Source organism: Nannospalax galili, unplaced genomic scaffold (assembly GCF_000622305.1).
Source record: "Nannospalax galili isolate Female #2095 unplaced genomic scaffold, S.galili_v1.0 scaffold255, whole genome shotgun sequence".
Taxonomy (NCBI): domain Eukaryota; kingdom Metazoa; phylum Chordata; class Mammalia; order Rodentia; family Spalacidae; genus Nannospalax; species Nannospalax galili.
In genome coordinates, this window is record NW_008338999.1 from 6,533,704 (window position 1) to 6,550,444 (window position 16,741).

The 16,741-nt window shown below is 40.0% G+C and overlaps 1 protein-coding gene and 1 non-coding gene across 2 annotated transcripts in view; one reads left to right on the forward strand and one right to left on the reverse strand.

Annotated features, from left to right (window-relative positions):
• The window catches only part of Mfsd14a (major facilitator superfamily domain containing 14A), a gene marked incomplete at its 5' end in the record, with an annotated part of 26,040 nt that continues 9,299 nt past the window's right edge, over window positions 1–16,741 (forward strand). The window contains 7 exon segments of the mRNA XM_008833695.1: window positions 1–96; window positions 3,768–3,830; window positions 5,001–5,128; window positions 8,736–8,850; window positions 13,368–13,586; window positions 13,862–13,975; window positions 15,123–15,194. Coding sequence (XP_008831917.1) covers window positions 1–96; window positions 3,768–3,830; window positions 5,001–5,128; window positions 8,736–8,850; window positions 13,368–13,586; window positions 13,862–13,975; window positions 15,123–15,194 — 807 coding nt within the window.
• LOC115070498 lies at window positions 5,235–5,362 on the reverse strand. The gene has a single exon (XR_003849653.1). It is a non-coding gene; the product is annotated as a small nucleolar RNA ACA64 (small nucleolar RNA).

Consider the following 16,741-nt stretch of genomic DNA (forward strand, 5'->3'; position numbering starts at 1 on the left):
CCTCAAGGAATAGGTTCTCCCAGTGTTTATCATGCAGTTATCGTCATCTTTTTGGAATTCTTTGCTTGGGGATTATTGACAGCGCCCACGTTGGTGGTAAGTAATGTTTAATATACATACCACTACTTTTACAGTTTTGGAGGAAAACATTGCTGCAGTCCAGCTGCGGGGGATCCTAAAACCTGAGTAGGAAGGGTAGGGGATGAAGGAAAAAAGACACAGAAACCGCTGGGATCAGGAGGACCAGTAGGCTGACCAAACAGGCACTTTATTGCAGTATAACTATGCTTTCATACCTTTCCTCATCTAGGAAAATTCTTACTATAGAAATATAGCACAAAACAAGTTCCTTTGAACCACACAGTTTCAATAATCACTGTTTCATTAATCACATGTACTTGCATCAGCAGTAGCCAAGCAGAACTTCTAAGACAAAGGCATGTACCTGGGAAGAGTTTCATTTATTATATGTAATTGTATAAGCAGCACCCAAGCAGAACTACTAAGAGAAAGACATGTGCCTCGAGACTGATTATTAGAGACTGACCTGTATAGGTTGAGCCCTGGGTCAGCCAGGATAGACCCTGCCAGTATCCCATTGACTGCTTCTGCAGTGGGGAGAGGGATAGAGGGATGGGGGAGTGGGGTGTGGAGACAGCCTGCACCTGGCAGTCCTGAATATTCAGCTCCCAACAAAAGATGGTCTTTTTTACCCCTGGCCTGTATTTTACTGCTTTGGTTACCTTTTCTAACCTTACCCTCTCTCTTATCTGGGGTAGTGGCACAGGTGTATGAATTTGGACCTGTCACTGGACATGTTCAAACAGAGGCTTGGTCACCACTCTTGGGTAGAGGGAGGGATTCTTTGGCAGATTTGTAAAGATGATGTCTAGGGGCCTGCATTAATCCACCTTATTATTTTGAGGTCAATTCATATAGCTCTGTTTTCCCAATATAAGTTTCTTTTCGTTTGGGATAAAGATCTAGAAAGACTAAAGGTGATATTGCCTACATCTTCCTAGATTTGGAACCTTAGAAATGACTTTTTACTAGATCAAGCCACTCAGATGATCATTAGTATAGTAGGAGTCTGTATCTTAAGTGTGCAACTTACAGAACCCTAAAATAGAATTTTAAGACAATATATACTTGTGTGTGTGTGTGTGTGTGTGTGTATTCTTGAGAGCTTGGTTGTTTTAAACAAAAAAGGCTTATACAAAAAAATTGTTCATAGAAAATTGGATGTCTTTTTAAGTAGATTGCAGTAGTCTATAAGAACATTTGTAATTCATATTTCTTGGCATATTTATCTATAACTACATAACCATTGCCTTTTATGTATAAAATATTGATGTTTAACAAGGTTACTTGGAATATGCAGAACATAATCATAATATATATTGCTAAACAGGACTGAGAATAAAAAAATCTTCAAAATGTGATTTTGTTTATAATAAACTGCATTTGTTTCAAATTAGAAGAATTCCCCTCAATAATGTACATAAAATTGTAAGAATTGCAATTTGAATGTATTTTGATTAAGATCCTTTTCTTTTTAAAAAGTATGACTCATTTACCTAAAATGAGCCATTAGTTCTTCAATATGCAAATTTATACTGAATTACTGTTATGTTTCCCCCAAGAATTACTGTTATGTTTCCCGGGCTTGCCTGGAACTCTAGTTCTCCTGCCTCAGCCTACTGAGTAGCTGGGATTAGAGGTTCTTAGACTTGCCTGTTTCTCTGTGTACTGTTGTTCTAATTTGCTTTCAATTGCTGTAATAAAAGCACTGACCAAAACCAACTTGGGGAGGAAAGTGTGTATTTGGCTTTCAAGCACAGTCCAGCACTAAGGGAAGTCCAGGCAGGAACTCCAGGAACCTGGAGCATAGACCATGGAGGAATGCTGCTTACTGGCTTGCTCCTCTGGCCTATGCTAAGCCTGCTTTCTTGAACAATATAGGACCACCTACCCAAGGGTGGCACTACCCACAGTGGGCTGGGCCCTCCCTCATCACTCAACAATCAAGAAAATGCCCTGCAGACATGGCCACAGGCCAATCCAAGGAAGCAATTCTCCAGTTGAGGTTCCTGCTACCCTTGGGTGTCAAGTAGATAGATAACTAAAGCTATCCAGCATCACTGTGTATTGTTTCCTTGTAACTGGAGACATTGTATGCCTGTTGTAAGATAGTAAGCAGTTTAGCAATGTCTTAACTCCGACATAAAGGTTCTTCTGAAATCCTACCCACCCCTCTAGTCAAGATAAGCGCTTCTAGCATTGTGGTAGTCTTTACCTTTGCCATTAGACAAGTGAACCAAATAAGACACAGATAATTATGTCAGTTAAAGTGTGTTATCTGTTCAGTGATATTTTCAAACTACCTGGGCCTTAAAACTTGTCTTGGCAAATTTGGAAAAATTGAACCTAGAGCATCATACAAGCTAGTTAAATGTTCTCCCACTGAACTATATTCCCACCCCTGATGAAGCAGTTTTAAGGACTAAAGTATAATATACTGAGAAGTTCCTTGTGTCCTTATGACTAGCAGCAATGTATCTTGGGAGCTAGAGAGATGCCTCAGTGGTTAAGAGTGCTTACTGTTCTTCCAGAGGACCTAAGTTTAGTTACCAACAGCCATGTCAGGTGGCTCACAACCCCTCTAATTCTAGTTCCAGGGGATCCAATGCCCCTCTTCTGGCCTCTGTGGGGCACCTGTGTGTGAGTGACAGACACATACACATAAAAATTTTTTTTTTGTTTTGCTTTTAGAGAACTCGCAAGTTAACATTGCCTTTCCTTTTTTCTGAGAAGTAGGGGTTGAACCTAGGACCTTATGCATGTTAGTCAAGTGTTGTATTCACTGAGTTACATCCCCTAGTAATAACTTTGCTGTTTTGAGGCCAGATGATTATTATCATCACCAACAATAATGGAGAGTAGCCCTGTGCAAAGTAGGATGTTTAACAGCATTATTGACTTCTACTTATTAGATGCTGGTAATCGTCCCTGGGACCTGGGATTTGAAGAAAAACCAGGTGTGGTGATGCACACCTTTAATCCCAGCACTTAGGAGGTAGAGGCAGGCAGATCTTTGTAAAATCTGAGGCCAGCCTGGTCTACATAGCAAGTTTCAGGCCAGCTGGAGTTGGAGAGACCCTGTCTCAAAAAGACAAAAAAAAAAAAAAAAGCCCTTGATTGAGAACTATTGATTCCTAATATATGACTGTCACAAAATCATGACTTTTTAAAACTCTTGTCTTACTCCCTCCTTTGCTAGGTATCAAACCCAGGGCCTCAGATATGTTAGACAAGTACTCTACTACTGAGCTACATTCCCAGTCCTCTAACTTTCCTATTCTTGTTTACAATGAGTAAATTTTTTGCTAGATTTCTTGTTAACGGCAAGAAGAATAACTGGAAAAAAGAGAGGATTTCTAGTTCTTAAAGTGGTTCTTGCAAGCTAGCAGGAAGTTTAACTCCACACAATGTTTCTTCCTAAAGGAAAGATGCTTCCCCTTGGTTTTATTTCTCTTACTGCCTTTCTCTGTTGTTTTTACTGAAAGACAGAATTGTGTACTGGAAGGATCGGCTTCCAAGCCAAGCAGGAGTTCAGTTGCTTCATCTGTAAAATTGTGTACATAGCACTTTGCTAATCTGAAAATTAATAGCTTGTATTATGAAAGGGTATTTGAAAATGGTAATGTAGAAAGTTTACTGAAACTAAAATGTAACACATGATTTTCATTTTGGTTTTTATTCTTTAGGTATTGCATGAAACCTTCCCTAAACATACATTTCTGATGAATGGTCTTATTCAAGGAGTAAAGGTAGGATCAGTCATGTGTATGTTACATATATTCATGTATATACATGGTTCGGTATATTACTTGCCTAATTCACTAAGTATCAGGGCTTTTTAAAAAATACTATTTTTATTTTATGTGTATGAGTGTATTGCCTGCATATAGGTAAGTGCACCCATGTCATGCAGTGCCCACGAGGACAGAAGAGGCCGTGGGGTCCCCTGGAACTGGAGTTACAGACAGTTGTTAGCTGTCATGTGGGTACCAGGATTCGAACCCAGGTCTTTTGCAAGAACAACCAGTGTTCTTAACTGCTGAGCCATCTCTCCAGCCCCAAGGATCAGGGTTTTAAAAAATACTTTATTATTTTTGTATTTTATGTGTATCAGGATATTGCCTGCATGTATGTAAGTGCACCACCTGAGTTGTATAGTGCCCACTTAGGTCGGGAGAGGTTGTCAGATACCTAAAACTGGCATTACACATGGTTGTTAGCTGCCATGTTGGTGCTGGAAATTGAAACCAGGTCCTCTGCAAGAGCAGCCAGTGCTCTTAACCACTGAACCATCTCTCCAGCCCCCAGTATCAGTTTTTATAACTAGATAGAATATAATTTGAGGTATTAAGTAATCTTAATAATCTTAATACTTTTTTGGGGGTGGTCGTTTGAGAAGTTGTCTACTTTTGGTTCAATTTGACCAGCAGAGTTTATAAACAGTTAATTCATGTATTAGTATCCAAACAAGTATCTAGCATATGTCTAGAATTGCTAATGTCGAGCTGCTATGATTGAGACTACAATAAAGCGTTTCATATTTAATCCCCAACTAAAGTCTAGTAACATGTTTGTTACTATACAAACTCTCTACTCTTAATTTCGATTTGCCAGACAGATTTTATAAACTAATAATTCATTTATCAGTCTGAAAACATGTTACTAGCGTATAGTAGTCTTTCTGGAATAGTTAATTTGTTTACTCTCATTGGAAGTACTTTGGCATTTCATATAACCCAGGCAGAGCCCAAATGATTGTATCTGATCTGAGAAAATTTTAATATATAGGCAAGAAATAAGCTATTGTTTATCTAAGGTTTAGAGACTGATTTCTTCTGGAAATAAGTGGTTTTAAATTCAATAACTGTAAAATGGTGTCTTTGGTTCATGAATATATGGTATACTTTTTTTTCCTCTAGGGTTTGTTGTCATTCCTCAGTGCTCCACTTATTGGTGCTCTTTCTGATGTTTGGGGCCGAAAGTCCTTCTTGCTGCTCACAGTGTTTTTCACATGTGCTCCCATCCCTCTCATGAAGATCAGCCCATGGTACGTACCTGCTCAGGTTGCTTAGCCGACTTTCTCTTACTGCTTTCTTAATGCTTCTTACTTCTTGCACTTTTTACAGCCAACTTATCTGTGTAGATATTTTTTTCCTTGTTTCGGCCTAGGTTTCACCCTCCCACACCATGGCAGCCAGAGTGAACTGAGTCTCTTTGTGGCTCTGGGTGCTGAATCTCAACCCAGGCCACGACCAAGACCAGGGGTGATTTTTCAATGAACACCAAATCTGTGTAGATTTTTACTTTATTCTTTAATATGTTTTTCGACATAGATGAGAAAGGTTCCAGAAAAATATAGTACTTAAGTAATAGTTCCTAAGGGTTTTGGAACTAGATGTTACTGTTGAAAACATCTAGCCCATATGTGGGCAAACATGCTTTTGAATTTCAAAACAGTATTTTAGGGACTTGATAGAGGTAATGCCTTTTTATTTGCTTAAGTAGAAATTGTGTACAGATTATCACTGTTTGTATTAATTAGGAATAGATTTCATCAGTAAAGCCCCAAATTATATATGTTTAAAATAAAACATATCTCCAAGAAGAGTAGTCCAGAGCCAGATGTGTCAGTTACAGTAAATAAGACTTTAAGTTTATTTATTTTTAAAATATTTATTATTTTTATGTGTATGAGTATATTTGCCTGCATATATGTAAGTGCACCCATGTCATGCAGTGCCTGCAGAGTTCAGAGAAGGCATTGGATCCCTGGAACTGGAGTTACAGATGGTTGTTAGCCACCATGTTGGTGCTGGGAATCAAACCCCAGTCCTTTGCAAGAGTAGCCAGTGCTCTTAACCACTGAGTCCTCTCTCCAGCCCCTTTATTTATTTATTTTCTTACTTATTTATTTTTATGTGTAAGTATTTTTCCTATATGTAAGGGCACCTCATGCATGCAGTGCCCACAGAGGCCAGAAGAGGGCGTCAGATTCCCCTGGAACTAGAGTTACAAATTGTTATACAGTTGTTTACCACCATGTTGATGCTGGAAACCGAACCTGGGTCTTCTACAAAGTAGCCAGTACTCTTAACCCCCAAGCCATCGCTCCAGCCCAAGATTTCTCTTTAACCATTTTTCCATTCTCAGCTGTCACTTAACTGCCCAAAAAGCACCGGCTATCAAGTCAACTTTAGAGGGCACCATAGAAGATATGACTAAGAAAAGCATGCGTTTTGTGGGTGGGGGTCGGGGGATGGAAGGGTGCTTTGTTTTGTTCTATTTTGTTTTTTAAAAAAGGTCTTGCTAGCAGGTATGGTGGCACATGCACTTGGAGGCACTTGGGAGGCAGAGGCAGGCAGATCTCTGTGAATTCAAGGCCAGCATGGTCTACAGAGTGAATCCATGCCAGCTGGGGCTACAGGGAGACCCTATCTCAAAAAGACCAAAGGAAAAGAATAAAGGTCTTGCTATGTACCTACATAGCCCAGGCTGGCCTTGAACTCTAGATCCTTCTCCCTCATCATGCACTTGGAGGCACTTGGGAGGCAGAGGCAGGCAGATCTCTGTGAATTAAAGGCCAGCATGGTCTACAGAGTGAATCCATGCCAGCTGGGGCTACAGGGAGACCCTATCTCAAAAAGACCAAAGGAAAAGAATAAAGGTCTTGCTATGTACCTACATAGCCCAGGCTGGCCTTGAACTCTAGATCCTTCTCCCTCAGCCTAAGAGTACTGGGATTATTTCCACAACAGCCCACAATGCTGCCTTCTTTACTATCCAGCCTCTGCTTACATAGCTTATATATCTTTGGTCAGATTTCAGGCATGTGTTTCTGCTAGTTAGAAGAGACTGGGTTCTTGGCTGCTCTGATAAAAATTAGGGTTAGTTTTTACCTTAAAAGGGAAAGTCCGCACTCATAAAAGAGAACAAGTACCCAAAGTAACAGGATAATATTACGCATTAGTACATTTCTTCTCTAGCGCTCTTTCTGCCTCACAGCTTTATGTTCATTCACACCAGGAATAGTCTCTATTTCCATTGTATGTCTAGAAAGACTAGGGGATATGTGGGGCAGGATCTTCTCTCATAGGTTAGATGCAGCTTTAAAGACCATGCCATTAATGAATGCTAATGATGCAAATGAAATCTCAGTCAAAGGGATCTAGAGGCTAAATAGAAATTTACTTTGGAAAGCAGTGTGTTAGAAAACTTTTCAGTAGCTATTGAAGTCCTGGTCGAATGAGAACATGAAAATTCATTATGATTATGCATAACTTTTGAGCTAAACTTCATTACAAAAAAGATTTGTTATTCTTACCTGTTTTGGAGTCATCTATGGTAGAATATAGTCTGTCTTTCAAAATATCTTTTGCCTTTGTGTGTGTGTGTGTGTGTGTGTGTGTGTGCACGCGCGCGCATGCATGCATGTGTGTAGTTTGGGATGTCTTCCTCAGTAACTTCTCCACCTATATTTTTGAGATTGAGTCTTACTGAGCTTGCTGTTTGAGCTAGACTTAGCTGGTCTTCAAGCTCCTAGGATCTGGCCATCTCTGCCACTGTTCCCCAACACTGAGGTTACAAGCACAAACCACTACACGCAGCTTTTTACATTTTTACAGGGGTACTGAGAATCTGAAATCAGGTCCTTGTACTTGTGCAGCCAAGCACTTTACCCACAGAACCATCTCTCTGGCCCTTGTTTATGGTCTGCAGTAACTGTTCAGGTTTCTTTAGTGTAAAGATTGAGTTTGTTTTGCTAACAATTGAGGAGCTAAAATAACTTAAGGAAAACAATTTCTGTATATAGGAGCACCTAAACCTGGAGTGGTATCAGTTTGGTTTACTGAATTTTTGGTACTCTGGTGAAAAAATAGTAATGGGTATATTAGCCCTTGGTTTGTTGCAGGTTTTAGTAGAAACAGCAAAACCCTTGTCAGTTCAACAGTTGGATTGAAGATTTATCAGAATATGTTATCTAATTTTATTCATTTAAAAATTTTTTTTTGGTAAACAGGCATTGCTTATTTAATAAGTACAGTATGTACACAGAATTCTCTTGAAAAGCATCATTTTATACAGAAACATAGAGAATGCACAGTGTAATCCAAGATTGTATAATGAACACGTGTGTATGCTGGAAGGTAAACTAAAGAAGTTTCATTACCACAGTCAAAATGGACAGCCACATGCATTTCAAAAGGAATTTCATTCCAGAATATATTATTTTTTATTTTATGTGTATGAGTGTATATATATGTTAGTGCACCTATGTCATGCAATGCCCATGGATGTCAGAAGAGGGCGTCGGATCCCCTGGAACTGGAATTACAGACAATTGTTAGCTGCCATGTGGGTACTGGGAATCGAACCCAGGTCCTCTGCAAGAGAAACCAGTGCTCTTAACCACTGAGCCATCTCTCCAGTCCCAGATGTTATCTAATTTTAAGTGCTATAGTCCAGTGTAGAGGTGGAGTTGCTATGAAGGACCATTTCTGGCCCCATGTTTCCATAGTAACTACCCTGGGATTTATACAAGTGTTAACTGTAAGCTGTCCTAGAAAGCTGTGGCTGAATTAGTTCTTTAATAGAAATCAAGATTTTAAGTAATGGTAATTGTTATAACCCTTTTTTGTGCTGTCTTTCACTCCTAGGTGGTACTTTGCAGTTATCTCTGTCTCTGGGGTTTTTGCAGTGACTTTCTCTGTGGTATTTGCATATGTTGCAGACATAACTCAAGAGCATGAACGGAGTATGGCATATGGGCTGGTAGGTATCTTTGTCCCTTTTGAGCCTTTCGTGTCTCTAAAATGTCTTGTTTTCAAAAGTATCCCTTACTACATAATGCATAAAATACATTTCAGGGATAATCATCCATTAGACTGCATTTAAAAGCCTTTGCAGACATATGGTGGCACATTCCTGTAACCGCAGAATTGAGAAGGCTGAGGCTGGAGGATTATGAGTCACCTGGCTACCTAACAAGACCCTGTTTCAAAAAAAAAAAAAACTTTTTCAGAACTATGTAAAATCTGATAGTCACCATTTAGGAAGTCTTGGTAAGTCATGTCAGAATTAAAATGATGGTGTATTTTGTCCTGTGACATTTTTACATGGAATCCTAAAAGTAAGAAAGTAAAGTTTCTCCTTTAATAGATAATCTAAAACTACAAAGTTTCTCCTTTAATAGATAATCTAAAACTACAAGAGGCTAACATCAAGTTCAGGGTTCACTAAACCTTTCCTGTAGTTTTGTGAGCTATGTCTAGTCTCTGACTCACTGTGTTTTTGCTTATGTGTGTATGTTTACAACTTTTTTTTAGTTATGGTGGAATCTGGGTTGGTTTTTTTTTTTTTTTGAGATTTAAAATTTTTTTTTATGTTTAATAGATAATCTAAAACTACAAGAGGCTAACATCAAGTTCAGGGTTCACTAAACCTTTCCTGTAGTTTTGTGAGCTATGTCTAGTCTCTGACTCACTGTGTTTTTGCTTATGTGTGTATGTTTACAACTTTTTTTTAGTTATGGTGGAATCTGGGTTGGTTTTTTTTTTTTTTTGAGATTTAAAATTTTTTTTTATGTGTATAAGTATTTTGCCTGAATGTATGTAAGTGTACCATGTGTGTATCTGGATCCCACAGAGGCCAGAAGAGGTCTCAGATCCCTTGGAACTAGAATTACAGGCAGCTTTGAGCTACTTACTATGGGTGCTGGGAACTGAACTCAGGTCCTCTGGAAGAGCAATGAGTGTTCGTAACCACTGGACCATCTCTAGCCCGAAGATGTGGAAATTTTAAAAAGAATGTTTCTGGGTCTTTCGCCTTTCCACCTTTCTGCCTTTCATCCCAGAGGCAGGCAGATCTCTGTGACTTCAAGGCCAGCCTGGTCTACATAGTGAGTTCCAGGCCAGCTGGGGCTACAGGGAGACCCTGTCTCCAAAAGACCAAAAATCAAAAAGAATGTAATACCCATCTTATCTCAGTGTGGTCCACAGGCAGTTGCTGCCAACACCCAGTGAATAATGGCTGGGTGTTGAATAATGGCATGTATTATTTAGATGCCAGCAATAGGATAGGGATGAATTTCCAGGAATGTGGGATACATATATTTTAATAAAGACCAGGTATTGTATCATACTGAATTTTAGTTTCATGAAACTGTGATTTCAGATTCAAAGGTACTATAACAAATAATTAAGGAGTTGGGAAGCTGGCGGGGAGCGGGGGGGTAGGGGGATGGATGATACCTGAAGGGAAAAACTTAAAAAGTGCTGATGGTTTTGGTTGTAAAGTTAAAACTTTAAATGATAGGAGACTAATGATAGCCAGGGTTTTAAAAACAACTCTATTGAAATATACATGAAAGTAATATATTTTATGTGTATAGTCCAGAGAATTTTATGTTAAAATAATTTTGCCCTAGCCAAAGGAACCTCCCCCCCGACACTTTTTTTTCTTTTTGATTTTTTTTTTTTTTATTCTTTTTGAGACAGGGTCTTCCTGTAGTCCCAGCTGGCCTGGAAATTTTACATGTATGAGTGGATTGCCTTCATTTATGTACCTGTACCCGTGTCATGTAGTGCCCTCAGAGGTCAGAAAAAAGGGCATTGGATCCCCCGAAACTGGAGCTATGGACAGTTGTTAGCCCCCATGTGGGCGCTGGGAATCTAACCTGGGTCCTCTGCAAAAGCTCTCCAGCCTCCCAAGTTGATCTCTCTCTCTCTTTTTTTTTTTTTTTTTTTTTTTTTTTAAAAAAAAAAAAAAAAAAAAAAAAAAAGAGGACGATAAATCTTTCACTGTGATATATCAAAATAAAGAGATCTGCCTGCCTCTGCCTCCTGAGTGCTGGGATTAAAGGCATGTGCCACCACATCTGACCCAAGCTGCTCTTTTAAAAAATTTAAAAAAAAAAAATTTGTTTTTTGAGGTAGTCCCCTGTAATCCCAGCTGGTCTAAAACTCACCATGTAGACCAGACTGACCTTGATCTTACAGATTCCCTGCCTCTGTTTTCCAAGTGCTGTAATATTTTAAATATTTATTTGTTTGTTTGTTTATTTATTTACTTATTTATTTGGGTTGGGTCTCCTTATCAACCCAGCTGTCCTGGATCTCAAAGAGATCTACTTGTCTCTGCTTCTCCAGTGTTGGGGTTAAAGGCAGGCAACCACTATATCCGGACAGTCGACTTTAAACCACAGTCCCGTTTCTGTCTCATAAATCCTGGGGTTATAGACATGAACCACTGCACAAGGCTAGGCAGGACTCTGAATTCAGAATTTTCTTGAACTTTTGGCTAAGCTGTGGTATAATCTGGCAAATGACACACATCTAGAAGTAATACAGATCTAGAGGAGAAGGATGAGTGAGCTTTGTGGTCCTCTCTCTGTCTGCCCGAAAGAGATAGTCACAGGGAGATAGAACTGAAGAGGGGAAAAAGACAGGAAGGGAGCTGTTCGTTCCTTTGGTCACCTCTTTGCAGCGTGATGTGGTAAATGCCCTCGAGTAGCTGACACTACAGTGACAGTACATATCAGGAGTTCTGTTCCTACTCAGGGTGCTGACACTACCACCACTACTCAGGTTTCCATCCACCTAAACAATACTCTGGAGACCATTTACTATCTGTCCCCATTTTACCCCTAGCCCCAGACAACAATTTGCACTGTCTGTCTCTGCTTTTGCCCTTGGTAGAAATTTCATATAAAAGACATAAAATACACTCTAATTGTATCTAGCATCTTTCACGTAGTATAATCTTGAGAGTCATTTGATTTGTTTGTGTTGTGTAGAATTCCATCTTTGTATGGGATGTACTATATATTGTTTATTTACCTCTTGATGGATGTTTGGATTAAAATGTATTACCATCTTCTGTGTTTTTTCAAGTAATCTCTAAAATTGAATTTGTTTAAGTAGTTGTTCATAAAGTAGCCAGTAAGCATGCTCTTTAACTACTTCAAAAATAGTTCAAGTCAAAATGGAAACAGAATAACCTAGCCCTCCCTCCCAGTACTATAGAGGGAACCTAGGGCCTCACACATGGTAGGCAAGCTGTCTGCCATGGAGCTGCTTCTTCAGCCTTCTTTTTAATTTGAGACAGGGCCTCACTAAGTTGTCCAGGCCAGCCAAGAAAATCTGTACTCCTGTCTGAGTAGCTGCTATTACAGGCCTGTGCTCCAGACCTAGCTTTAATTTCTAGGTTCTTCTGAAGAGACTGATTAGGTCTGCTCTGCTTTCACATCTGCTGATTCACAGCTCATTTGTGCAGTAGGCCAGATATGTCTGTGAGTAGTGTGTTTTCTCTACTTTATCTGTGCTAGGTTTGTCTGGACTTTGCCAGGGGTCTGAAGGGGTTCTCAGTGCTAGATATTTTTACTCTTCCTAATTCTGCTACCCCAAAAGGTGACAAATGCAATTTTGTATAAGGGCTTAACACTATTCCTTTATTTTTTCTAAGATGTCATCTTGCTATGCTGTCCAGGCTGATGTCAGAACCCCTGGGCTTGAGCAGTCCTCTTGCCTCAGCCCATGGCCTAGCTGGGATGGAGATAGTTATCACCACCAACTTAGAGAATCTCACAAGTTTTAAGCTTGATTTTATCTACCCCTGAATACATACCCCTGAAATTTGCAATCCTCCTGAGTACTGGGATTTCAGATATAGTCTACCACATCTCACCATTTCATTTTAATGAGAAATTGCAATAAAACTGAATTTCCTTAGGGCAGTAATGCTTTTAAAGACTCCGTTTCTAGAAAGTGCAAAAAAATTGTTGCTGTCCTGAGGACTAGCATGACTAACAGAGGGGGCATTTGTATATACTCTGGGCCCCTAAACTTTCCTCAACTAGACCAGGTTTTCGTTTCTTTTTGTTTATTTGCAAGTCCATTTTAGCTATGAATTTGTCAATAGCATTTATTTGCACAAAGTTTCTTTATTTTTTTTGGTCTTTTCGAAACAGGGTTTCCCTGTAGCCCCATCTGGCCTGGAACTCACTATGTAGAGCAGGCTGGCCTTGAACTCAGAGATCCACCTGTCTCTGCCTCCAAAGTGCTGGGACTACAGGCGTGCACCACCACATCCAGCACAAAGTTTGAAGCCACTGTACTGAGGGGCTTGTACATATCTTTAGACAAGAATTTAATCAGTTCTTCCTAAGTGAGCACGAGAGGAGCAGAGTGCTGCTGCAATTCCTATGTAAAGCAGGGTGCTGAGGGTGTTGGTGGGGTGAAGTAAAGGAGTTGGGGTGTCCTGGCTAATCTCCTGTCTATCTTTGATTATAGGTTTCAGCAACATTCGCTGCCAGCTTAGTCACCAGCCCTGCAATTGGAGCTTACCTTGGACGAGTATATGGGGACAGCTTAGTGGTAGTCCTAGCGACAGCAATAGCTTTGCTAGACATTTGTTTTATCCTTGTTGCTGTGCCAGAGTCATTGCCTGAGAAGATGCGGCCAGCATCGTGGGGAGCACCCATTTCCTGGGAGCAGGCTGACCCCTTTGCAGTAAGTTTCTCTTTGGGTAAAGGGTAAATACATAATTCAATTCAATGGAGCGTTACTACTATCTGGAACTCCCTGTGTACATTCTTCTGCCTCAGCCTCCTGAGTGCTAGAATTATGAATGAGTGTGTGCCACCACAGCAGACTCAAGACTTTTTTTCACATTTTGGAATATTTTTCAGACTAGCTTGGGGAGGGTGAAATTTAAAGAGACAACTGGTTGGCTGTGTGAGTGTTTTTGATGTGAAACCTGCGTTGATGGTGCTTTTTTGTTCTAGTCTTTAAAGAAAGTGGGCCAGGATTCCATAGTGCTGCTCATCTGCATCACGGTGTTCCTCTCCTACCTGCCGGAGGCAGGCCAATACTCCAGCTTTTTTTTATACCTCAGACAGGTAAAATCCTATTCCACCAACAAATTTCAGCTTTTCAAAACAAATACTGTTTTAGGAACAATAACCAAGATTTAACGTCTTGTGTAGTGTACCTGTTGCTTCTTTTCCTTTGGTACTGGGGGTGAAACCCACGACCTGATGAGTCCTAAGTAGGCACTACAAAAGGACAGTTTCTGCTGTCAAGATAGGTGTTTGGGTTTGATACTTAGAAGGGTGAGGGGTGGTTGTATCCACTCACTGCCATCAGTTTCCTTTTGCCTCAGAGCACATATAAGGAGAAACAGTAGCCAATATTAGAACACAGATGGGGTGTTTTCCTACTTAACATCAGTCTTTTTAGGCAGAAATGAAGCCTTTATCATTACCTATACAGAATCACAAAACATTGCAGTTCCTAAAAAATAAGTTTGAGTGTTCAGTATCTCAGTATATCCAAATAAAGGGATCAACTATATATAAGAAGGTATTTCTCATATAAGACCCAAATTTTTCTGAAAAATTCTTTTCTGAAGGGGCTAGAGACATAGCTCAGTGGTTAAGAGCTGTACTGCTCTTACTGTGAGAACCCAAGTTCAGTTCCCAGTAACCATGTCAGGCAGCGCACAATGACCTGTAACTCCAACTGCAGGGGATCCAGTGCCCTCTCTTTGCAGGCACCTACATGCATGTACATAAAGGCATACACAAACACACATGCACACACAGTCTTTTTAAAAATCTTTTTAAGGGGCTGGAGAGATGGCTCAGTGGTTAAGAACACTGGTTATTCTTGCAGAAGACCAGGGTTTGATTCCCAGCATCCATATGGCAGCTAACAGTCTGTAATTCCAGTTCTAGGGGATCTGACGACCTCTTCTGATCTCCGCAGGCATTGCACGACACAGGTGCACTTACCTACGTGTAGGCAATACACTCATACACACAAAATAAAAATAATAAGATATTTAAAAAAATTTTAAAAAGTCTTTAGAAGTTTTTAAAATTCTTTTTTAAAAATATAATTCTTTGTAAGTTAATTAAAATTAGAATAAAAATTTGTTAGGTATTCTGGAGATTTCATGTTAATACACAAATAGGTATACTACTATGACATTTGTTATACTTCTTTTCATTAATTTTAATTTTACTTGTTTTGGAAACCTTCTAGATAATGAAATTTTCCCCAGAAAGTGTCGCAGCCTTCATAGCAGTCCTTGGCATTCTGTCCATTATTGCACAGGTGAGTTTCTCTTTTAGATTGGTGTCATAGGTTGGCCATTCAAATGATGACACCTTGGTAGACTCACCAAAAGCCACGAGTCTAAGATCTGTAGGTTCAGAAACTTAACTGTGTGAGCTAAGCTAGTGCTGGTCAGCTTTTTAGGACTAATACAAATGAGTCACTAAGAGATTTATGAATAGTAGCAGTTTATTGACTTATACTAGGGCCCAACTGTATGAAGTTGAGAAGTTTTATTTCTGTTCATCCTTGGCCTGTGTATTCATTCATTCAACAAATATTTATTTAATACCTACCATGGGGCAGGCACTGTAGATGGAGCAGTAAACTTCTTGCTGTGTAGAGTTTAGAAAAACTGAGGAAAGGTTTTGTTTTATTAAGAGAGGGGAAATTTAGGAAGTCCTTGCTGGTACAAGGTAGCATTTGGTCATAGTTCAAATGTATGAGGAGCTGTGGGCATAACTGGAGGAAGAGAATTCTCAGAATTGAATGGGAATAAGGCACCAAGCGGAGATTACTTCTGACTTGCATTAGTAGCAAAGCAAAAGGGCCAGTGTGGGTGCTGGGAACAGAACCCGGGTCCTCTATAAGAATAGTAAGTACTCAACCCCTGAGCCATCTTTCTAACCCAGAAGCAGAGGTTTTGAGATGAAAGTAAAGCACCTTGAAAACTGAAGATTAGGTGCTAAAGAGATGGCTCAGCGGTTAAGAGCACTGGCTACTTTGCAGAGGACCTGGGTTTGATTCCCAGCACGTGGCAGCCAACAGCTGTCCATAATTCCAATTCCAGGGACTCTTCGATGCCCTCTTCTGACCTCTGTGGGCATTGCAGGACATGGGTGCACTTAACCTATGCAGGCAATACAGTCATACACATAAAATAAAAATTATTTTTTTTAAAAAAGAAAACTGTGCCGGGCGTGGTGGCGCACACCTTTAATCTCAGCAGGCAGATCTCTGTGAGTTCAAGGCCAGCCTGGTCCATATAGTGAGTTCCAGGACAGCTGGGGCTCCAGGAGACCCTGTCTCAAAAAAGACCCCCCCAAAAAAGAAAACTGAAAAGTAGGCTGGGGCTCAGGTGGGTATTTGTTGTGTAATCAAGGACCTGAGTTCGGATTCCTAGAACCCATATAAAAGTTGGGCATGGCCTTGTGTCCTTTGGCCCTAGCGCTGGGTGAGAGGGGGGTTACCACAGAGGCAAGCAGATCTTGAGGGCTTGTTGGCTTGTCTAGACAAAAATGGTGAATCCCAGATTTAATGAGAAACCGTGTCTCAAAAAATGATGGAAAGGGATAGAGGAAGACCCAGAATCAATCTCTGGCCTCCACATGAGAAAGTGAATTTGCACGCACACAGAAAATTTAAAACCTTGAAAATTGACCTTCAAAAACAAATGAGTGTGTAGTACGTATATAAATATGGATCATTACATTTTTGTCTCATGATTTACTGAAAAGTTGGGAGATGTTATATGAAGTTATGTGAAATTATGTATAAGTAACTTCTCCTCCCAAAGATGACCCTGCTAACTGTGGACAGACCTGTCT